At 44.3% G+C, this 21,676-nt stretch overlaps 14 protein-coding genes across 14 annotated transcripts; 3 read left to right on the top strand and 11 right to left on the bottom strand.

Moving 5' to 3' along the window:
• FA14DRAFT_119275 (phosphatidylinositol 3-kinase) lies at positions 1 to 2,775 on the bottom strand (the record flags this gene model as incomplete). The annotated part of the gene is made up of 3 exons (XM_025496343.1): positions 1 to 2,357; positions 2,439 to 2,538; positions 2,575 to 2,775. The coding sequence occupies 3 exons, from the start codon at positions 2,773 to 2,775 to the stop codon at positions 1 to 3; spliced, it is 2,658 nt and encodes an 885-aa protein (XP_025356825.1).
• Positions 2,776 to 3,252: 477 nt separating this feature from the next.
• Positions 3,253 to 3,803, top strand: FA14DRAFT_175836 (glutathione peroxidase; the record flags this gene model as incomplete). The annotated part of the gene is made up of 2 exons (XM_025500614.1): positions 3,253 to 3,376; positions 3,442 to 3,803. 2 exons carry the CDS (start codon positions 3,253 to 3,255, stop codon positions 3,801 to 3,803), a joined length of 486 nt encoding a protein of 161 aa, XP_025356826.1.
• A 133-nt stretch (positions 3,804 to 3,936) lies between these two features.
• FA14DRAFT_116624 (putative SCS7-required for hydroxylation of ceramide) lies at positions 3,937 to 5,247 on the bottom strand (the record flags this gene model as incomplete). Its single annotated transcript, XM_025496186.1, has 2 exons — positions 3,937 to 4,502; positions 4,572 to 5,247. The coding sequence occupies 2 exons, from the start codon at positions 5,245 to 5,247 to the stop codon at positions 3,937 to 3,939; spliced, it is 1,242 nt and encodes a 413-aa protein (XP_025356827.1).
• A 487-nt stretch (positions 5,248 to 5,734) lies between these two features.
• On the bottom strand, positions 5,735 to 7,210 carry FA14DRAFT_105211 (DHH phosphoesterase; the record flags this gene model as incomplete). Its single annotated transcript, XM_025495734.1, has 3 exons — positions 5,735 to 5,863; positions 5,924 to 6,111; positions 6,187 to 7,210. Coding segments are annotated over 3 exons (1,341 nt in total), but the record flags the coding sequence as incomplete, so codon positions are not given.
• A 371-nt stretch (positions 7,211 to 7,581) lies between these two features.
• FA14DRAFT_175839 (transcriptional coactivator/pterin dehydratase) lies at positions 7,582 to 8,156 on the bottom strand (the record flags this gene model as incomplete). The annotated part of the gene is made up of 2 exons (XM_025500615.1): positions 7,582 to 7,665; positions 7,731 to 8,156. 2 exons carry the CDS (start codon positions 8,154 to 8,156, stop codon positions 7,582 to 7,584), a joined length of 510 nt encoding a protein of 169 aa, XP_025356829.1.
• Positions 8,157 to 8,385: 229 nt separating this feature from the next.
• On the top strand, positions 8,386 to 9,465 carry FA14DRAFT_159030 (uncharacterized protein). The gene has a single exon (XM_025498022.1). It carries the CDS (start codon positions 8,493 to 8,495, stop codon positions 9,444 to 9,446), a length of 954 nt encoding a protein of 317 aa, XP_025356830.1. The 5' UTR covers positions 8,386 to 8,492; the 3' UTR covers positions 9,447 to 9,465.
• FA14DRAFT_119762 (SPOC domain-like protein) lies at positions 9,447 to 12,053 on the bottom strand (the record flags this gene model as incomplete). The annotated part of the gene is made up of 2 exons (XM_025496371.1): positions 9,447 to 11,844; positions 11,941 to 12,053. 2 exons carry the CDS (start codon positions 12,051 to 12,053, stop codon positions 9,447 to 9,449), a joined length of 2,511 nt encoding a protein of 836 aa, XP_025356831.1.
• Positions 12,054 to 12,222: 169 nt separating this feature from the next.
• Positions 12,223 to 15,438, top strand: FA14DRAFT_3706 (uncharacterized protein). The gene has a single exon (XM_025502250.1). The coding sequence runs from the start codon at positions 12,240 to 12,242 to the stop codon at positions 15,252 to 15,254; it is 3,015 nt and encodes a 1,004-aa protein (XP_025356832.1). The 5' UTR covers positions 12,223 to 12,239; the 3' UTR covers positions 15,255 to 15,438.
• On the bottom strand, positions 15,123 to 16,367 carry FA14DRAFT_166258 (electron transfer flavo protein, alpha subunit). The gene has a single exon (XM_025500013.1). It carries the CDS (start codon positions 16,354 to 16,356, stop codon positions 15,301 to 15,303), a length of 1,056 nt encoding a protein of 351 aa, XP_025356833.1. The 5' UTR covers positions 16,357 to 16,367; the 3' UTR covers positions 15,123 to 15,300.
• Positions 16,368 to 16,637: 270 nt separating this feature from the next.
• FA14DRAFT_175844 (uncharacterized protein) lies at positions 16,638 to 17,632 on the bottom strand (the record flags this gene model as incomplete). Its single annotated transcript, XM_025500616.1, has 2 exons — positions 16,638 to 16,865; positions 16,934 to 17,632. The coding sequence occupies 2 exons, from the start codon at positions 17,630 to 17,632 to the stop codon at positions 16,638 to 16,640; spliced, it is 927 nt and encodes a 308-aa protein (XP_025356834.1).
• Positions 17,633 to 17,756: 124 nt separating this feature from the next.
• FA14DRAFT_3718 (uncharacterized protein) lies at positions 17,757 to 18,510 on the bottom strand. Its single transcript, XM_025502251.1, has one exon. The coding sequence runs from the start codon at positions 18,386 to 18,388 to the stop codon at positions 17,882 to 17,884; it is 507 nt and encodes a 168-aa protein (XP_025356835.1). The 5' UTR covers positions 18,389 to 18,510; the 3' UTR covers positions 17,757 to 17,881.
• Positions 18,511 to 19,208, bottom strand: FA14DRAFT_183071 (uncharacterized protein; the record flags this gene model as incomplete). Its single annotated transcript, XM_025501281.1, has 1 exon — positions 18,511 to 19,208. One exon carries the CDS (start codon positions 19,206 to 19,208, stop codon positions 18,633 to 18,635), a length of 576 nt encoding a protein of 191 aa, XP_025356836.1. The 3' UTR covers positions 18,511 to 18,632.
• Positions 19,209 to 20,026: 818 nt separating this feature from the next.
• On the bottom strand, positions 20,027 to 20,512 carry FA14DRAFT_175847 (uncharacterized protein; the record flags this gene model as incomplete). The annotated part of the gene is made up of 1 exon (XM_025500617.1): positions 20,027 to 20,512. The coding sequence occupies one exon, from the start codon at positions 20,510 to 20,512 to the stop codon at positions 20,027 to 20,029; it is 486 nt and encodes a 161-aa protein (XP_025356837.1).
• Positions 20,513 to 20,748: 236 nt separating this feature from the next.
• Positions 20,749 to 21,450, bottom strand: FA14DRAFT_159035 (uncharacterized protein; the record flags this gene model as incomplete). Its single annotated transcript, XM_025498023.1, has 1 exon — positions 20,749 to 21,450. Exon 1 carries the CDS (start codon positions 21,245 to 21,247, stop codon positions 20,750 to 20,752), a length of 498 nt encoding a protein of 165 aa, XP_025356838.1. The 5' UTR covers positions 21,248 to 21,450.
• Between the last annotated feature and the right edge of the window lie 226 nt (positions 21,451 to 21,676).

The raw sequence follows: 21,676 nt of genomic DNA on the forward strand, positions 1-21,676 counted from the left end.
TCAACTACGGAAGAATTGAGCAGCATCATGCAATCTGTCCAGCATGACGGTAATGTAGGAGGTTTCGTTCAGCATTTCATCGAATGCAGTGATGGCTTCTTCATCTGACAGGTCCAATTTGAACTTTTCTTGAACTTTGAGAACCGCTTTATCAGGTTCGAAACGGATATCCGTTACGTTTGCATCGATCATCAAATTGATCAAATTTAAAATCAAATTTGCATTCTTGCGTAAAGTGATGAATGCCGTAAAGCAAAACTTTTTGAATTTGAGATAATGTGGTGATTGGGTTCCGCCCATTGCGTCCACCATCTCACGTGAAACTTTGACAGGAGGTGGAAAGGGTTTCGGATCACGATTGAGGATATAACCGAAATCGACATGGAAGAAATGACCATCAGGAGTGAGTAAGAGATTGTCCATATGTCGATCTCCGACACCCAGAATGTACGTGATCACACAGTAACCTGCACAACTTCTCACGTATGTATCAAAGACACTCGCTTTGACTCCATATACTCCTTCTTCACTTTGGTCGGGGTAGTGGCTTCTCAAATAATTGAGCAAACTATTGCCGTATTGCGCTAGAATCGCTGCCAAGCTCATACTTTCAATGTATTGCATCATCCCATCTGTTGTTCCTGTAGCCATAACTTTGTAAGGCATAATACACAGATCCAAGTTCTCATTTCTCCACAAACGATCCATCAGTGTGAATAATTGGATCACCAATTGATCTTGTCGCATATCATCACCATTCTTGAAGATGACCGCATAATCTTCACTTTGCGGGCTCACATTCGTTGGTGTCTCATTTGTGCTTCCCGTAAATACCGTTGAAGATCTTTCGAAATGCAACAGCAGAGGGAACAAACTACTCTTGAATATCGTACTTCGTTCGGCTCGAATGCCGGTCGTATTGATTCTTGCATCGAGGGGCAGCATAAGTGGTGGATCAAAGTGGCTCAAATTGTTCTTGTGATCGTTCAGCAAAGCACGAAGCTTGTCGATTTTCTTCGGACGTGCATCTTTTGATAGACGCAACTCTTTTGCTTGTAAAGAGAGCAATTTGAGCAACTCCGTTTGTCGTCTAAAGGTCTCACGCAATTGCACACCTTTGTCGGAACGGTTCAATCGCTCCAACAACATTGTGCGTACCCTTCTGAACATCTTGCCGTACTTTCGATCCTCACATTCCACCTCCAAATACCAGTATAAGTCGTTGCCGAATACTTGATTATTGACCGCTCTTCTAATCAATAAATCTGCCAGGCCACTGTCAACTACAGTCGCCGAAGAAGCAGCGGACTGTACTTCGTTGGCAGTATGGAATGATGTATTGGGCGTCTCTTTCCTGGAAGATAAGACGTCAAACTTTAGTGCCTGCACTAGTTGCAACAGGTACAACAGCAATTCGTCATCATCTGCCCGTTCCAATGTACGAACAGCATACGCCCGGACACGAGCGTCTTTGAATCCTGGTCCAAGCAACTCCAATGCATCATCCATACCGATCTCACTCCACATTGGCATCAATGTCTCTGTAGCCTGTTTTGCTTCGCTTTGGTCAGACCAGGAAACGGATTTGAGGAATTTCGTAAGACCACCAGGAAATCGTGTTAGATAGAAGCGGAAAGACCAGATCAAATCGGACTCGGAAGACGTGAGCGTTCTTGTTGGTGGATATGACAGAATCTCATTAAGTTCATCTCGCACATTTGCATTCGGCTTCAGCTCTCGATCCAATGGGCCACTGCGATGACTGCGCACCAATCTTCTATGTTTTGCCTCTACTGGGTTCTCACGTTCCATCAGCATATCACCATCGTACACAGTAAACAAACTAGCATCGATTCCGCGAGAAGCAGAGGATGTGCCTGCATTTGGCCCAACTGTTGCATCATTTGTAAGGGGTCCTGACTGAGTAGCTTGCGATCCGATGGCAGCAGTTGGCGTTGGCAGAGATGCTTCTTGCTCGCAATACACAATTGGAATCTCAAATCGTGGCAGATCAACATACAAAAAGATGTCTTCAGACTGCAAAGATTCTTCCAGATGAATTTTTTCAATTTGCCTGTATGCCAATTTATCCAACCAAAGCAAATGCGGCAGATCGTTCCTTTCGTGCATCTTGATCAACTTTTCCAGTCTTGCCATTTGATCATTCTTTTTCCCATTTTCACCACCACTGCTTGTCATCGAATCTACCTTACTTGGAGTTGAAGTCTCGAACGATCCATCTCCCTCTTTGCCTTTCCAGAGGTACAGTCTGTGAGATGCTTTTTTGAGTGTACCTTTCTTGCCGAACAATCGCATCGTTGTCCCACCCAACACTTTGGCCATAGGCTGTCCATTGGCTATCCTTACACTACTCTCTCGATCTGTAAGGACGTGATTCTCTTCCAAGTGTGCCTCTTCGGCCTCAATCTCTTCAATACTGGCAGCATCCCAAACGGTAAATGTGATTTGAGATGAAAGCGGTAAATCTGCCAATCGGATCGGGAATACGATCAATTCACTGAAATCTCTCGAAAGATTCTTGTCCGTTGAATCTTTTAGACTATCAAATGAGACGGATTGATCATTCTTTGTTTGTCGAAAAGATTTGTATGCCGTTTGATAGATTGGCGTTAATGGTTTGTTCTCTGCATACAATCGAACAGTGATGAATAAATCATGCTTTGGCAACACTTTCCCTTGCAAAGAAGCGATTCGAATCGTTAGCGGGAGTTTGACGTCACATAGACGTGCAAAGCTGTAAAAATCTCTATCCATCCTGTTAAAATTGCATGATTGGGATGTGGAAGTGAATAGGGCTTGATGGTGTTGCGAAATATCCTTGACGCACGGACTCCCCCTAGTCAAAAGTTATATTCTGCTTACATAATCTCGGTCGGCGTTTAATCTTAAAGTCCTTCCTTTTTATAGTATCGGAATCGGGCTCAGTGAAGTGCCGGCGACAGAAGCAACAAGCAAAGCAATGAAGCACTGCGCGTGTGTATTGATAAAGTTTTCTTTTCTTAAGTGACGTTATGCATTCATTTTCGGATCATGCCATTTTGATGATCTTGTGGGAACCGAAGTGTGCACTATGTCTGTGTATTCTTTTAGCTTCTTTCACGATTCCCTCTCCAACAATTGACGGAGATTTTATGAATGAATAGGCATTATTGTGGCGTGTTGGAAGAGAAAAAAAGAAAGATCTGTAAAGACAAAGTATTCCTCTTACCACCATCAATACATCCATCAAACATGGTCTCTTTCTACGAATTAAAAGCTGAAAAACCAAAAGGTCAAGAATACACCTTTGATCAATTAAAGGGAAAAGTTGTCCTTGTCGTAAACACTGCTTCAAAATGTGGTTTCACACCTCAATGTGAGTGCACTAATACTTTGCTATATTTCTGATAGTATGCTGATGCTCTCTCTCCCTCTCAACAGTCGAAGAATTGGAAAAGCTACACAAAGAATACGCTGAGAAAGGTTTGGTAGTATTGGGCTTCCCATGCAATCAATTCGCCAATCAAGATCCAGCAGATGATGAAGGCATTGGTGCATTCTGTCAAAAGAACTACGGTGTTTCTTTTGACGTTATGGCAAAAAGTGACGTAAACGGAGGAAATACAAATGAAGTTTTCAAATTCCTCAAAGCTGCTAAACCTGGTTTACTCGGTACACAAGGTATCAAGTGGAACTTTACCAAATTCTTGATTGCAAAAGACGGTACCGTTGTGGAAAGATATGCTCCTACCGTCAAACCTTCGTCAATTGAACCAAAAGTCAAAGAACTCTTGGGTGCCTAAGTTTTGAATCCCTTACTATGTACTACTCATCGCACACTTATGTACCTGTCAATCACATACCCGTTATGAATGCAAAATAATTATGATTGATATATGATGATCTACAAATGAGGCAGTAAAGAAAAATGCACAACTATTTATCCGTTTCGAAAACCCAATCCCAGAATCTAGACGTTACTCCAAAGAATTTGTCAGGGTTAGAGTAATGATGTCCCAAATGCTTGGCTTTGAGTTTGCGAACGTATTCTGGCAATCGTTGATGGTGTAAAGCATAGTGGATGCAATCGTATCCGACATACATAACGAATGCACCTGAGATTACACCATTTGCGACAGCTGCAGGGAAGATTGCATGTGCCAATTGTGTGAAAGGGTACGAGAGCGCAAAGAAAAGAATTGGAGGCATGACCAATCGCAAACGATCCATAGGTACGTAATGATGAATACCGTGCAACAAAAAGTGCAACATCAAGAAGAAAGGTCGGTCCGGCAACCAATCATCGATGTGGAACAAGAAGCGATGCATCGTGTATTCCAAAATTGTCCAAACAAAGATTCCAAAAACGAAGCAGGGCAAAGTCAGAGCCAAAGAAGCAACCTTGATGGAAGCAATTGATTGACCAGCTTGAGCAGAACGGGCCAGAAGATCTTGATAATCAACGTTGGATGTTTTTGTCATATTGACAAAAGCAGTAGCAGCTGCAGCCGGTGCAGTGCCAAAGGAACCTGTAATTTGATCGCTTGACCATTGCGAGAATTGATAGGCACTTCTGATAAACAGAGCAGTCGCGATTGGGAGCCAGATTAAGGGGACAACATACCACGAAGTTCTTGTGAACATCTCTAGATACCATGGTCCAAACAAACGAGCGGGCTCTTTGAGATGGCGTGGCGAATGGACTTGTCTCATATAGAACTCTTTGGAAAATTTAGCATTCCAAACCTGCATGATCAATGGCCTATTAAGATCCAAGAATTGATGCTTCTTGAAATCTCCAGAAACGTCTGTATCGTCAGGTTGGTAATCAGCATCGATAATGATTCCATCATTTGCTGGAAGGATGTATGCCGGGTTTCCATGACTTTCGCCGCTTGCCTGCTTTTCTTCTGCTGTGGATGCCAACTTGCCGATAAAGTATTCCTCCAACAATTCAAATGCACTATCCGAATGAGAATGTTCTGAAGGATCTTCCATGATGTTTCCCATATCCTTTCCTGCGTATTGCAAGATCAAATCATCACCACCTGGATGATCAGGTGCAAAGTCTGTAACATCATAAACGCGACCTTTCATGACTACCCATAATGATGATTCTGTGTTGTGTTTCTCAAGGGTGGAAGGATGGATTAATCGAATTCGTTGTGTGAGTGTTGAAGGTGGTGTAATCGAAGAAGGACCGCTGCTAATTGCGGTCGCTGTGGCGGCAGCGGAGGGTGCTGCCATCATCTTGTCGTGATATTCTCTTCAAACACCAAGAAAGGTGTTTGCGATGGTATGACTTTTGTGGCGGGAGAGAGGTGATGATGGTATCCTGTCAAAGTTGTCGATTTCGTTTTCCCATTCATGTAAACGGCTCTCCATGACCGAAAACCTTTTTTTAGACGACGGAGCCTGGACCGCGTACGTACGGAAGGCGGAGGATTTTTCAGAGGGAAAAACACGGTCAAAGTGCTTAAACAACACAAGAAATTCTTGCCACATTCCTTGGAAATTTTCAAGCAAAATACGCGTTGAATGCCTTTGAGTGACATAATCATTCACCTTCTTTCGGCGTTCAGCATAACAGAGGGTTTTGTTGATGCATGCATGCATTAAAAAGACATTCTAGAAAAGTTTAAAATACTTTAGCTTTAGTGGAAATTAAGGTCCATCATTTAGTAGTTGCCATTAGTAAAAGTACATCCATCTATGCTTTTGTGAAATAATTGGTCAGTTTGTTATTTTGTGGTGGTAATTGTTGCTTCTTTGGACTCTTTCCAATACTATCAGGAGGTGGTGTAGGTTTCACTCCTATTTGCATAATATCAACAAATCTACGCCAAAAAGGAGGCGAAAGGATCTGCAGATGACAGAAGAGTGATTAGTAACTGAATTTCCATAAGAAATTGTTTGTACTCACCCCTCCTGATGCTTCACGATGTCCTCGTGCGAATGAGCCTTGACCGCTCTCACGTAAATCATCGAGAAAAGAAGGATCACGAGCCGCATAATCGTTTAGTAGCTCAATAATGTTCGGATTCTCTCCTCTCGCTTTGGCAGCATTGGCAATCCGACAGGAAAAGTGCACGTACCGTTCTTTTTGCCCGTCTTCTTCACTTTTGATATCCTCATCTGCGACCACTCCTTCAGCTTCTTCTTTTTTTGCCTCATCGTAAATTGCACCAAATCCCGTGTTGGCACACATGACGATCTCCAACCGTTTTGCACCTTTTAATGTTCCGCTCCACCGTGTTGCAATGGAAGGATGTACTTGATATGGCGTAGAGATTGTCAACAAGGCAACTCTTGAATCTTTGCTGAATTTAGGCGGTGTATGCGTTTGCTTTTCCGTTTCAGACGCAACCAACCTTCTCGCTTCATTTAAACGTTCGAAACTTGGATTCTTTTCCGCATCCAAAACATCCAAAGGTGATTCACTCACATCGAGTGCTTTCCATGAAACAAAAGCATCATGTAAGGGTGTCCTACGCGGTGCATTGATCATTGCAACCACTTTTCCAATCTTTGATTTTCCCCATCGTTTTAGCTCTGGCTCAAAATCAGGCCAAGGTGCATCCCAAGAAACGTTAATACTCAAATCACCGCATGTACCAATCAAAGCCAAATAATCAATCTCTCCTGCGCCTCCCATATCATCCGGCCAAAATGGTCTACAGACACACCAGGCCAATAGTGCAGAGGTGCAGACTGGACTGTGATGACTTGCATTGAGCAGCAATGCGCCTGTCGGACAGTCATGATCCAAATCCTTGACGTGGTGATGATCCAAAACCATCGTTCGTACCGCTTTCTCGTCATCAGATTCCCATCCAAGCTCGCCTCCCGGTACTAAAGCTGGCCCGCGTACGCTACCTTGATCCAGAACAATGATCCACCTTGCATTATACGACTGCAACTCCTCATCAGCAGACGGTGCCTTCCCAGCGGGTATATGATGCAATACAATGTTCTCTGGATTTGCACCTAGACGGATCAAAGTTCGCTTGACTATACATCCTGCTGATAATCCATCCGCATCTTTGTCCGGTATTAGCAGAATCTTTTCACTACCCTCATCACCAGCCGCTCGTGCTGCCCTCTGCAGGAATTGTCTGGCTTTGTCTATATCGGATTGTCTAGCAGGCCATTCGGGGAATTCTGAGGTTGGTCTTGAGATCTGAATCGGAGCCAAGGATGCTGACGCAGAAGATGCTTCCTCTTTGACACGCTTGGCAGGTGTACTTTTGGGAGGAGAAAGTGGAGAAGATTTGATGGAGGTAGGACTTTTTGCTCTCTTTCGTGGTGTGACTGACGATGACATCCTGACAGTGTTGGATTGGTGAATTGGGAGACACAACTTTGACCTAATGATCCATGTCCTTCCAGCTTGCATGCTCTGAGAAAAGTCAATTGGAAGTAAAAGTCACAACTTCAATTGTTGCAGTCAACTCCACTTTCTGTAATAATTCCAAGCGTGCAGTGTATGTAAGCGTCAGTATTGGGCGCGTTTACTAGGACCCCTTCATGACAGATGGTCCTTGCAATCTTTGCTGATGGCGGTCTTCTTGAACGCAAAACTTATATTTCTGTGTTCTTCAGTCCCTCAGCTTGAGCAGCAGCCTCATCCGTCTTGGCAGCGCAGACAAAGTCATTCTTATGTAGCTGTTAAAAGGGCAATAAACTGTCAGTAAATCTTTCCATACAGACCCTTATGATACCCTACTCACACCACCGATAGCATGCGACCACCATGCAATCTCCACATGACCCCAACCGAGCACAATTTCCGGATGATGCTTCTGTTGTTCAGCAATCGTTCCAACCGCATTGGTGAATGCCAATGCGTATCGAAAGTTCTTAAACGTGAATGATCTTTGCAAAACGCCAAGTTCACCACTTCCAATGAATGGCTTAATCTCCCAGCCCGGTCGAAGATCTTTCATGAAGTTGTCATATTCACTTGCGGGAAGGACTGGAGTGGTCTTTCGGCATGGCTCGCATACCTCTTCCGATAACTTCGAAGCCTGTGCTGCTGTTGGAGAAGATGACATGCTGCGGTAGATTTGTTGAGGAGCAACTGTCCTGCTGAAAGCTGTTGGTATGAGTTGATTGGTAGATTGATTGCACAACAAGTTCAAGTTGCGTGCAAACATGTTCTTTTCCGAGGATGTGACGAGAAGAAAGTTAAAAGTTCCAATTCAACTTACGCTAAATCTCAACAAAGTGGCGCGGGAGGTTCACCTCCAAACTCCACCTTAGCCCTACACCTCAAACACACGGAAGATGTGCCTCCGACAAACAAACTTTTCGGCGGTCAAGCAACGTGGGGGAGAAAGGCAACGTGCTTGATTTGTTTTGCATTCTTCTTCTTGTTCCTGCTCCCATTGATGAATGTTTGGTTATCAAAAATAGAAACATGTAGAGTCTAGCCTCACAGCTTTATCCACGATCGTAATTGATCAAAAATGGAGAATCGATAGCGAATAAAAATGTATGAAGACGCTTTTATCAACCGCTCTCCATCGGGCAGCACGACCAATTCTCGCAGAGGAACATACGTGTTTGCTTTAGATGATCAAATTCAATCAACTTTCGGCAATTCTTATGCAGCTTCTTCACCCGGATTACTCGCTGATCATCATGGTCCGCTTTCCAGTACCGCAACCAGTAGAAGGTCAAGCGTTCAATCAGCCAACAACAACAACACCATACCTACTGCAGCACCCCAAAAGCGGGTAAGGAAGCGTGATCGATTCTTACAATTCGCAAAGATGAAAAATCCAACATTATCTATTCAAATTACTCCTGAATGGACAGTGGATTTCACCTATGCAGAGTTGTTGCAATATACATGTATGGCATTGACAGGTCGTAGAATCGTCCAATTTTATTGGCCTTTAGAAGTCGACCCTAGGCTAAGAACCAACCAAGCCTCTTTACAGCATTTACTCAAAACGCCAATGATGATTTATTGGAATATGGCAATCTTCATTCTTGCTTCTGCTTCCATCGAAGGTCGTAAGCGAGCTGAACAATTAGGCTTGCGAAGGACATGTTTGATGTTATGTTTTGCGCTCTTTGCTTGTTCTTGTGTCGTGGCACTTTGGCCAATCGAAAAGATTGACCAAAAGATCATGCTTCAAGTACAAACACCAATAGAAGACATCCAGTTTAAAATCCCGCGCTGGGGTGCAAAGGACTCTGCGGTACAGATATGCCAACAATCTGGCAGTGATGGAAATACTAAATGCAGGAAAGCCGCATCTCCACAGATAGACACATCCGCTGCTCTCCTCGACCAGCTATCACGACCATGCTCGGAGGACTACGACGACAAGCCTCCATCTTTTGTCCGTCTCCGCACGGATGATGATCACACAATTCTGGTATTATGCAACAATGCCAATGTACAACAATCTGTGTATACTACAAATGATTTATAATTACAAATTGATGAATTCGCTCGCTTCTTTGGCGTTTACGCCTGTCTCTTCTCCCATCGCTTCATCATTTCTGATCAAGCTCATATCATCCCGTCCTCTAACAAAATTATCCCAAAAGTCTGACCTGCTCCTCCCCTTACCGTTGGTATCCAGAACTCTCTTTTTCAACGTGCGCAAAAAGGTGTTGAACCTCAACGACTCCTCATATTCGATCGCTTGTTCACGGAATGCAATCAAAAGATCTCTAGCCTGGGCGTAATCGTTGGAACCGAAGCTGTCGGTAATCGTCACTGTAACAAAGCGAGACATTGCATCCATCACATCTTCAACTTTGTATTCGGTAATGCCAAGCTTCTTCTTAAAGTCTGCCAAAGGATTCTCTCCATCGAATACAATGTCTCGAGATTTTTCGCTGCCTTCTTCGGGCTCAGCCTGATCACCAGCGGTATTCTTGACGTGCACCCTTGCATCAATTTCACCTGGACCGATATCGCTTTGTTGTGTTTCTCCTTGCAAGGCACTCTCTGCCGCTACTTCTTCATCCATCACTCCGCCCAAATCGATCTCCTTTGGCGCACCATCTTCATCCACGTTTGGATCTCTGCGTTGTTCATTTTGACGGCTGGCCAATCGACGAGCAGCTGAAGTAGGAACATATTGCAAATCAAACAATTCTCGACATTTTTCCAACAGGGGAGTAGATCGCTTGACAACCTTTTCTGGAGGCGTCAAGTATTTTGTGACCTCTTGATGAGGTTTCGGTAACGCTTTGTCTTCCGGGTGAAATACTCTCCACGATACAGCATCTTTGATCGTATGGATTGCGGGATTGTAACTTGTATCGCATTGAAACCATGGCATCGGTTCGCCAACTTCGTCCTCTGCTGCGTCCATCAAATCCATCGAATCAATAAGATTGTCCATATTCTCTTGCATTTCATGGGAAGGAAGACTACTGTGCTCTCTGAGCTCCTGGCCATCACGATTGATCACTCGGTCTAGCGGTGGAAACGTAAACCTCTTCAGATCCTCTCGAAAAGGCGCTTCAACAAGGAACATGCACTCGAAATTGAAACCGAGATCATCTTGGCGAATCTGTGCCGAGAGGATACCCAATTTTGGCTCTCCGCCGTCCCTCCTCACAAATCGGACGACAGCATACTTTTCTTGTTGCCACATGGCATGTATGAAGCTTGACATTTGCAATTCTGCTCTGCTGTTGCCATCACTGGCAAAGACGAACCATGTCTCACCCATATGGTAGTGCCTCTGGTACAGGGACTTGTGGTTGAACTGAATGATCTCAATACCTGCACGTGTGTCTTGCTTGCGTTCCAAATCATCATTGATGGCCACCAAAGTAGAACCAAGTTTGTATGCACGGTCAAACGTCAACTCTGCGCCTTCCGGTAGAGGCTCAGCAGCGTTGATGCCTCCTTCCACATTATCCAAGTCTTCTTTGATAAAGTACTTTTTGGTCAGCTGAACGCCATACGTAACATCATTACCACTTTCATCAGAAGGACGTTTACGATAATTTGGCGTACTCGTTGGTTGCATTTGACTGGAGGCAGCGTCTTGACGTGCTGATTCACGTCGGGCTGCTGCACTGTCTTGCGCTACTTTGCTCAACTTTTTTTGCGATAGCGGTCGAGCTTGAGTGGTGGCTTTGTATACCTTGACGGAGATATCCATCACTTCATCGCTTTCACTGCGCATCGTGGGATCACCAAATGAAAGACTTGTATTAAATGGCGCTGAGGTTTGTAAATGCACCGCAGGTAAAGATGCTTCTGCAATCACTCGAGCAGCAGAGGCAACACCGGATCCGGGCAACTCTTCAGCGAATTCATGCCAGAATGCTTCATTTCTTGCCTTAATCTTCGGTTTGTCCTCTTGTTCAAACCCAATTTCCGCGTCGTCAAAATCTACTCCAATCACCTTGAGACTGATCTTTTGCTCGATCATTCTGTTCTGGACATCAATCCATCCATCTGTGTTCATCTCGCCCATAGCATTTGTGATCATGTAAATGGTTCGAGTCCACGTATCAGTCGTTCCACTGACAGCCTTGTCGCAAATTGAAGAAATTGCAGCGACCAAAGCGTCCATTGGGTCGGCAGGAAAAGGATCTTCATCTTTCTTTGCTGCCCTGAGAGATCGCACAAGCTCCAATGTATGCAGAGTAGGCTGTTCTGGGAGAACGAACTCATTGACCCCACGGTATCCGGGAAGTTTTGGATTCCCTTTGAGAAGTGTATTTTCCGTTAGCGAAGATCCAAACGATGCAAGATGAACTTTTGCCGTTTTCAAGCCGCTGAGAATACTGTTTTGTACTTTCTTTGACACAAATTCCAACGTCCAGTCCAGATCAGAAATTTCTCTTTTTCGAGTTTGGCTTTGCATCCCGTTTTCATATTGCATCTCTGCTTGTTCACTTTGAGCTGCAACGGCATGAGCCAAACCGCCATCAGCATCACCTGCACTTCTAAACCCATTCCCTCCAAATCCATCTCTAGTCACAATTTCTTCCGTAATGACTCTTGTTGTACCCATTGAAGGGGATACATCGATGCAAAATGTTGTCAACGTTCTTGCGAGTGACATTTTGAGCCGATTTCATCATGATGTGGAAGAGAAGGTTGAATGCAGCTCGACAAATATGCATTAATTGTATACCACCTATTCTATTTACGCGTGCATGTGTTGTTCTCCAGCAATTGCAACGCGTTTTTGCACTATCCGCTGGGACCAACACTTTTCTTCTTACGATCAACACAAGAAGGGCTCGAGATGGAGTATCTGGGAAAGTATGGACAGCCAGAGATACTGTCATCTGTAACTCTGCCTGTCCTACCACCTAACTCAACAGAACCGCATGCATCATCGTCAAGTGGGTCTTCTTCCCAAAAGTATACCCATCACCTTTCTTCCCAATCAGTCAATCCGTGTATGGACTTAGTGGCAATCATAAGCAGAGATATCAACACAACATCAACACCATCTGCAGGAAATCCACAAAATGCAGGCATAGTAGGGTTGCCTCCACCACCGGCAGGCATGAGCGCCGCTCGAAGTGCTGCTTTGATGAGAATGAGGATGGCACAAAGAGCAAAAGCATTAGCGGCCGCAGGTATCAAAGAGCCAGTCCAAGAAGCTCCAACAAACGCACCATCAGTGACAAGATGTGCTGCGCTCCAACTAAGCCTTTGGCGAATGTCTTCGATTGCGGGAGAGCAAGGTGCAAGAATATGGGATGTCACTGTTACCGTGCCAGATCGGTTTGAGCAGTCGCAATTCGAATATGAAGAAATGTCAGTGGATACAATGGCATGGAGTCCCGATGGCCTCGTATTAAGCCTCGCAGTGAATGTACAAAGGAGATCGAGTAGCGATATGCAAGTCAAACAGAAGCATCAATTCATTTGTCTGTATGCGCTGCAAGATGGACAACAGATACGAGCGATCCCCTTCAGTGATACCGGAGAGTTGCTGTCGATGGAATGGAAGGCTTTGCCATCTCAAAAAGACTCTACACCTCGCAAATCAGCAATCGGATCTGTGCAGCATATACTTTCTCTCACGGAACCTTTGGGCGAAATCGCTACATTTCGAGATGATCAAGAAAGCAAAGCTAGACAGCGACAACGTCTTTTTCAAGCAATGCGAGATCCACATAAGCCAAAATTGGAAGAAGACAAAAAGATCAAGGATGTCCTTACTAGCGATCCTCGTGGTTTTGGCAAGATAATATCGGATTTTCCCCATTCTTTGCATGCACACTCTTCTAGAGACAAAGTTAGCATCCTAATTGCAAGGAGCTCTGCGTCTATACACGTTTTTCTGGAAGGATGTATATATCTTGGACGTATCCATGCGAGCGAAGGCGGCAATCTAATCGAATCCAGACTAGATCCTCAAGATGGCAACATCTGTCTCTTGCGTGACGGATTCAGTGGCAGAGAAGTTCAGTTTGAACAGATGGGAACACACCTACACAAAGATAATAAGAGTTTTCAGCGGATGCTTCAGCTCCAACATTTATCCACTTTTGCTTTTGAATTTATGACGTACGGATACGATGCAATCGTTACCATGCGGACAACCTATCAAGCTATGCATGCTGACTGCATCCAAGCATGGAATCGTCGAGCCCGCTTGACGGCCAAAAGATTTGCTACTCACCTTCCTTCCGAACTTTTGATGCTTTTGGCTACTGGATTTGCCAATGATGTGACTATGTCGATCTTGCTGGGAAATGACACACTATCGGAAAACAATCTCAAAAAGATGCGAAATGATATACTCTCAACCTTGAACGCAATAGAATCAATGGCTTCTCGATTAGCATCAGCATGTCAAAGAACGATTCTCGTTTTCGAAGAAGTTTTGGGATGTGCACTTTGGTCGGAGCAGTACGGCCACATGTTTGATGCGCATAGAACAGAGGCGATTCGTACAATTCTGGAAAAGCTCAAACTCATCACAAGAGAAGCCATCCGACTGACAAGACTACTGGGCAAAGAGCACATAGCTTGGACACACTTTTACCGATTCTGGATGTATGAACGTGTACGGCAGGAAGCAGTGAGGGATTCCAAAGCGATACCAGAAGCGATTGCTGGGGCAGGAGTTGGCGATTTGCCATATAATGCAATGCTTCTGGTGCAATTCTTTGAGAGAGGCTTCTATAATAGATCCATCGAAAGCCTCCTGAATATCAGTATGGACGCCAAAACTCGAGGAGATGAGGTGGAAGATGATGATGAAGAAGATGGAGAAGAAAGCCGTAGTCGTGCAGCAGTCCCAGCAAAAGCATTGCCAAAGGAACCCGTCGACACTTTGCATCGCAACAACAGCGAGGAAGATGATGTAATGCTTGATACTGGCAAGCCCTGGTACCGAGACGCAAAGCTACATGGAAAGATTAACGAGACGATCTCGACACTGAAAGAAGACCCGAAAGCAGATGAGCTATTTTGCACAATGGGAAAGAAGACACCAAGCTCGAGCGATTTCGCAAAGTTGAGTGAAGGCACAAATTTGCACATCGGACCAACACATGATCTTGCTAAGAAAGGTAAAACCTCTGCCGTGGCATTGCCCTCTTTGAAGGATGTGATGGTGGAATGTATCAACATCGCATCTCCGCTGTTCTATCATGCACTTGCCAATTGGGCTCCCCACAACAGTGCTGTTGATGAAAGCAAATGGCAGCCCCTTCTTTCTCTCGAACCAGATTCGACAATGGCTGACGGTCGTAATGATAGCCTGCAATCCAGTGCAAAACCCTTACAAGACATTCTTGCTCCTACCAATCTTTCGCCCCTCATTCGTCAACACATTTCAGCTTCCCATTCTGATCGCAGGATTGCATTTGTGAAAGAAACGAATGAGGGATTTGCTTCACTTATGATTGCGGTAAGTACGAGTCAGGCAGACGAAAATTTGCTAATTGCCAACGTCAAACTCGGAGAAAAGGTAAAAGCGTTGGACCTAAGCTTCTACTCTGCTGAAGAGATCTTTTTGCTGCTCCAAGAAGGCGAGGAGACCATGCTTGTGTCATTGCAACTAGACGACCTATCTTTCAATCCAACAAAGACAAAAGGGGAGCAACTTGCACTCCAGCCAATGCAACCCCGCCGTCACATCAATCTCACAAAAAGAGGCGGAGGAAATGCAAAGAAGCTATCGCTCAATAAACGCAAAGAAGTATGCGCAACTTTGGATGATGAGGGACATTTGACATACTGGGATTTGGTGCAGCAAGAATCCCAGGCTGAAGAGAAGGACGAAGAGATGATATGATTATGTACTATATAATGTATTGCTAGGAATGAATTACATGATTGTTTTACTTAACTTTTTCGGTCAATTCGGGCACGGCATCGTACAAATCAGCCACCAAACCGAGATCGGCAATTTGGAAGATTGGAGCATCAGCATCTTTGTTAATGGCAACGATTGTCTTACTATCCTTCATTCCCGCTAAATGTTGAATTGCTCCTGAGATACCGACGGCAACGTACAATTCAGGTGCAATAATTTTACCCGTTTGTCCAACTTGCAAGGCATTGTCTGCATATCCTGCATCAACAGCGGCACGAGAAGCACCAACGGCAGCCTTTAGGGCGTCTGCCAAAGGTTCAATGTATGTAACAAAGTTTTCACCTGATTTCAAAGCACGACCACCGGAAACGACACGAGGAGCGGTTGCAAGATCAGGTCGAGAAGATTGATTGATCTTTTCTTCAATGAATGATGTTGGTGCCGATCCGTCCACAGCTGCAACTTCTGCCTTTTCACCATTTCCGCCATCTGTTGCTGCTTTTTCGAATGCGGTACCACGAACGGTAATCACTTTGACTTTGTCGTTTGATTTGACTGTCAACAATGCATTTCCGGCATAAATTGGACGTTGGAATGTATCTTCTGATTCGACTGCGATGATATCACTGATTTGGCTCACGTCCAACAAAGCACTTGCTCTTGCCATAACATCACGTCCGATAGCTGAATGGCCGGCAAAGACGTGAGTGTAATTTCCCTTTTCAACGACGCTTTTGATCAAAGGTGCCAAAGGTTCGGCGAACAGGTGATCATACTTTGCATCTTTTGCGACATGAACTTTCTTCAGACCTGAAATCTTGGTTGCAGCCTCAACTGCGGGATCTAGATCGGAATTCCCAACGATCAAAGCATCAACGTCACCTCCAATCTTACTTGCGGCTGTAGCAGCGACAAGAGAACCAGCGGCGATTGTTCCTTTCTTGTGTTCCAAGACCAAAAGTGTTTGTGCTAAAAGAGAACGACTGGTTGCAAATGTACGTGTAGAGGATTGTTTCAATGTTGCTGAGGCGATTGATGGAATGCCGGCACGTAGACCAGCTGTTAAAGGTCTTGCCAACATGTTGTATGGAGGTGGTAGATGGAGGTTATCATTACAACATCACCTAATCCCCACCTCGGGCCCAATTTGTTCCGACCCCGTCATGGCTGCACACCCACACACTGTGTTTGCCCTATGACGCGCTGCGCCCTTTCTCTCAGCGTGTGAATCCATCTGATACTCGCACAACCTCTAATGCCCGTAGACGCCGTGCGTACGTAAGCAAAAGGATAAGCGCATTTATCAAAACTGAGAGAAGGACAATCAAAACAACCATCAATGAAATTCACTCCTCATCAATCCTACTTCTTTGACTTCTTTCCGGGAGGATTCTGCTTCTCCGATGTAGACTTTCGTGGCCTGCCACCTTTCTCTCTCGGCATCTTTACGCCAAATTGATCTTCCATTCTCTCTCTCCATTTCAGAATTCGATATTTTGCCTTGAAATAATTGGGATCTTGAACTTTTTTCCGTTCTCTCCAATCGGAAACTGCTTTATTATGCTTACGTAGGAATTCTTTGGCATTGTCCTTCAAGAGGCAGAGAAAAATGTTCAGTTCAGTAATCTACTGTGCTGGGCATGCGCGGAAATACTCACTCCTGACAGTGCATTCTTTCGACGATCAGACATTTTTGATCTTTGCGTGACCAATCTTGCTTCATACTTTTCCCTCTTTTCTCCGTCGGTCAAAATGGCTCTTCTCTTTCTGGTACGTAATGGACCACGTTGGGCAACAGATTGGCTTGATGACATTCCTTCTTTGTCTCTTTCCTTTGCAGGACTATTGGCATGAAGATGTACTTTCGGGGATAGCAACCGAATATAATGATAATAATCCATTCTGGAATCGGTCATTAATCTGTGCTGAATGCTCGCGCTGTCAAAGGCTGGGTTGCTGTTTCTGACTTCATGTGGCAGAGATGGACTTGGAGATCTGCTCTTTGGCTCTTTTTCGTGTACCGTCTGTGTTTCGGCATGTCTACCTATCGATGGCGAAACATGCAAGGTTGGAGAATGATGAAAGTATTCCGAATTAGGGTTATCTACGAGGAGCTCACCAGATGGACTAGGTGATCTGCTCTTTGGCTTTTCTTCGTGTTTCGTCTGTATTGCGGCATTTCCACCTGTCGATTGCGCGACATGCAAGGTTGGGGAATGACGAAAGTATTCAGATTGAGGATTATCAATCAGCAAATCGCCAGTAGAGCTTCCTTGGCTTTGTGGACTGCCAGGAGGACTTGCCGAAGAAAGACAAGAAAGGAGTACAATTGTTGCGAACAAGATCCAGACCAGCATGACGATGGCAAACGTTCGTTGTAGGGATCAAAGAAGGGCAAGGGTCCGTCTTTCTTTTTTTGATGCACCTTTTGAACCATGGAAGCCCCGCAGAACGCAAAGCAGTCGAATAAACTTGTCCGGGGCATTCTTTGCATAATGGAAGACAGGTTAATCATTCTCATCGATACAGCATACCAAAATGACGTAATCTTGACATCAGGAAAAAAACAAATTGAATGAAAAGTCTCGCTAATAACAATATAACATCTACCACGAGTAAGAACTATCTGAGCTAGCAGCTTTACGTTTTTGGCTTGACCTACTTGCTTTTCCCAACGCAAGGCTTTCTTGTTTACCCACCTTTCGCTTTCGGGTTTGTTTAAATTCAAAATCAGGATCACCTTTGGACTTCTTTTCTTTTGCTTTCCAACGATCTTTTCGTTCTTGTGAGGTCAGCACCCTTTCTTGGTTAGGCAGAACTCTCTTTCTACCGCCTTTGGATCGCGGTTTGGTGATTGAACTTGGTTGCGAAATCGATTGCTGTACGTGTAATCCTTCACCATTTTGTGGATTAGCAGGTTGCAAACGAGCTCCTTGCGGACTAGAGTGCTGTGGACTGCCGCTCTCTGGATGATGTGGCTCAAGGAAAGCGTTTTTATAGTCATCAAAATTTAATATATCGAGTGGAACTGGCGAAGGAGATCTAGGAGGGGTACCAACGCAAAAACAAAAAGCTGGAAGGACGATAAGCAAAAACAATCTGTAAGCAATCATTGTAAGATGAGAAGGTATGCCAGAAGATGATCTTGAGGAATGAATGTGAGGATCGATATCTCTGTGCCTTTGGACAATGGTTTTGTACAAATGATAATACGCAAGCGAGTTTGCGGATCGAGCCCCGCCAATACACAACACAGCGGACGAGAAACACTTGTATTATTGTCAAATACACTGCTTTTCAATCGACTCCATCAGATAAAGGATTTCACGAGAGAGTAGTCGGAGCAAACATTTCCGATCAAACATTGGATGTTTCTTGTGTATACTGCATTTTGGGAGGTCTACCAACTTTCCTTACTGGAAGCCCAAGTGATAAGCGTCTATTTTGTCTTTGTTCTCTTGCTTGTCTGTTTAAATAATCCGGATCTTTCTGTAGCCTTTCCTTTTTCCATCGTCTTGAACGTTCTAGTGCATTGGCCTTCTTTTGCTCAACTGTCAAGTAAGCAACCCTACCCTTTTTTCGCGGCTTATTTACGGTTGACAAGGTGTTCTTCAGTCTTGGCATCATCATTTTCCCCGCCATAGTATTTGGAGGTACATTTGACAATTTATCGTTCACTACATTTGCGTGTCCAGCTTCTACTGAGCCTGAGCGAACATGTTGTAGGCTAGAGTCTTGTGAAGGAATATGTTGTGAAAGGGCATGCTGTACATCAGTTGGCTCTTCGAAAGGATTCCAATATTCATGGTTGAACAATGGTTCGAGCGAGACAGGTGAGGGAGATCTGGGTGGCGTATGAATAGAAGCGCAAATAGTGGGAAAGATGATGAGCAGCAAAAATGGGCAAATGTAATCTAAGTAGTGAAAAATCATGTTGGTTGTGGGATAGACAAGAAAATGGTGCAAGTCTTAGAATCACATATGACCCATAAACTCGATGTCACGGCGTGCTTCGAAGAATACAGCCCCGGGGTTGTGCAGTACAATGACGCCGCTTTGCACAGTTTATTACGTCATCGATAAAGAGCAGTCACCCGCTCAAACAACAACGTTCATGAAAGATGGGAGTAGAATCAGCGTGCCCAGTTGTATGCTCGAAGCTCACAATATTCGCCTTCACCAATCACACATGCCATGCTTGGTATTTGGAGGCAAAAGAACTTTCTTACCTCCCGTATTATATACTGTTGTAAGCAACTCTCAAGTTCCACCTTAACGGATGTTGCCAGGCCACGTTCAGGGGATGATCATTTAAGGCACTCAAAATCCACCAGAGTGCTTGGATGAGACCAACAACTGGCGCCGCAATCGCAATTGTAAGGCAAACGAGAAACTAAACAGTTGGGAGTTGACCTTTGACAGAATTCCAGTGGAATCACGAAGCTCGTATACTGCCTCTCCCACGTTTACCATATCAAGAAGAAGATCAACCCTGTGATGGGATGACCACGCCACAAGTACGACACTATTCGATTGCATTGACTCTGAATACGATATTGAGCAGTTGTTTGTAGACAATCTACCGAATGAGCGAATAAATGTTATATGCAACTACACGGATATCACGATTGATGACATCTATACTGAATGTATTCATCCACAGCCCCGAGATCGCACAGTGTATTGACCCCACTTTCTACAATGTGTACGCCAACCTTAACCAAAAGGAGAAGATAGCTTGGGCAAAGATTTTAGGCTTTTGCTTGACGGTATCTTTTTCGTTTTTCAGGGGTAATGATTCCATGTAATTTTTTATAGCGTCTCTTTTCTCTCGCAATTCGACCTGCTTTGGCCAGATAATCAGGTTCTACCTTTATTCTTTCAGCTCTCCACTTCTTTGTACGCTCTCGTGCTTTTAGTACTCTTTCTTCATCTGTTAGAAATCTTTTTCGTCCACCTTTTCCACGTATTTTGACGATTTCAGGCTTTGATTGAGGTATCTGGGTTGCTGAAACGATTTTAGGCTTGCTTGTAGTAGAGACATGCTGTTCATTCGATTCTTCAACATGCTCTGAATGCGTTGGATAAAGAAAAGCTTTCCACCCGTCATCGAAATTCAACGGCTCCAGTGACACTGGCGAAGGTGATCGAGGCGGATTATATACCGAAAAGCAAGCAAATGGGAAGATTATGATGTGGAGAGCATTCAAAAGTAGCTTGAAAGATTGAGAGATCATATGGAGCGAGATCTAAGTGAGGGACAGGATTCAACGTTGCATTCTGCTTCAGACTCTTCTGAGGTCCAAAACGGTGGTTTGTCGAATGCCCCGAAGGCGTCAACATCACAAAGTCATCTTGGATTAGGTAATAATCTCCAGGAAATCCTCTCAGGCACAGCATTGCATCATATAGCTTCGTCAAAGTACGTTGGAAGAAATACACAGCATACATTTTAACGAAATATAGGGAAATGCTTACACATCTGTCTTGGGATTCTTACGTGGTCTGCCTGCCTTGCCTTTTATTTCAATCCCAGTCAGTATGCGGAGCTGCTCAATCTCTTTCCTGGTCCTATACAGTTTTGCACTGTATTCAGGATCTTCTTTGCGTTTCTTCTCTTCCCATCGTATTCTACTTTCTCGTTTTCTGATTAGTCTTTCTTCATCCGAGTATTTTCGTTTTCTATTCCTCTTTAGAGATCCTTCTTTCATTTTCATTATTTTATGATTTTTAGAGTCTGATCTGACTATCTTCTCGTATGCTGTAGAAGAATGATGTACTTTCGATGGCTCTTCTTCCGTACTTTTTGAGCGAATCGGAAGAAGAGACGGACTCATATCATCATCGAACGACAACAGTTCTGTTGCGACTGGCGAAGGCGATCTAGGTGGCGTATGAATGGAAAAGCATTTATGAAAAATTTTAAGGAGCAACACAATTGTGATCGCGACGTGCAGATGATAGCGAAGCATCTATAACCTGACCTGAATGGGCGAGGTGAAGATATTTTCTAAGAAAAAGAAATTAAAAGAACACATGCAAGTAATTCTGAATCATACGAAAGCCCCTGCAATTTGCAGCACCATACACAAAGCTGTACAGCCTTCGGATTCGTTTTGCTCCTTGTAAGAACGGCAGATTGAGCTTCATCCTTTATACACCACGACAAAGGCTGATTTGTGTATACCGAACTAGCCCCGTTCAGAGAGAAGCTCAAATGATAAGTCACTTATATAAGCACAGGCAAAGCACGTTTGCAGTGAATATCACCTGATTCTTGTTTTTTTGAGCCGGACTGGAATCGGATGAATACGCTACCTTTAGCAGATGAGCTCCACCTGATCAAATGTGACAACATTGCATTGCAGTCTGGTAAAGGTACGAAATTAACAATATGCAAG

The sequence above is a fragment of the Meira miltonrushii genome (assembly GCF_003144205.1).
Source record: "Meira miltonrushii strain MCA 3882 unplaced genomic scaffold FA14scaffold_1, whole genome shotgun sequence".
Lineage (NCBI taxonomy): Eukaryota > Fungi > Basidiomycota > Exobasidiomycetes > Exobasidiales > Brachybasidiaceae > Meira > Meira miltonrushii.

What these genes read in the sequence shown, in the direction of transcription:
- FA14DRAFT_159030 (XM_025498022.1), top strand. Translation starts at nt 8,493, where the DNA reads ATGTATGAAGACGCTTTTATCAACCGCTCTCCATCGGGCAGCACGACC.
- FA14DRAFT_3706 (XM_025502250.1), top strand. Translation starts at nt 12,240, where the DNA reads ATGGAGTATCTGGGAAAGTATGGACAGCCAGAGATACTGTCATCTGTA.
- FA14DRAFT_166258 (XM_025500013.1), bottom strand. Translation starts at nt 16,356, where the DNA reads ATGTTGGCAAGACCTTTAACAGCTGGTCTACGTGCCGGCATTCCATCA.
- FA14DRAFT_3718 (XM_025502251.1), bottom strand. Translation starts at nt 18,388, where the DNA reads ATGATTGCTTACAGATTGTTTTTGCTTATCGTCCTTCCAGCTTTTTGT.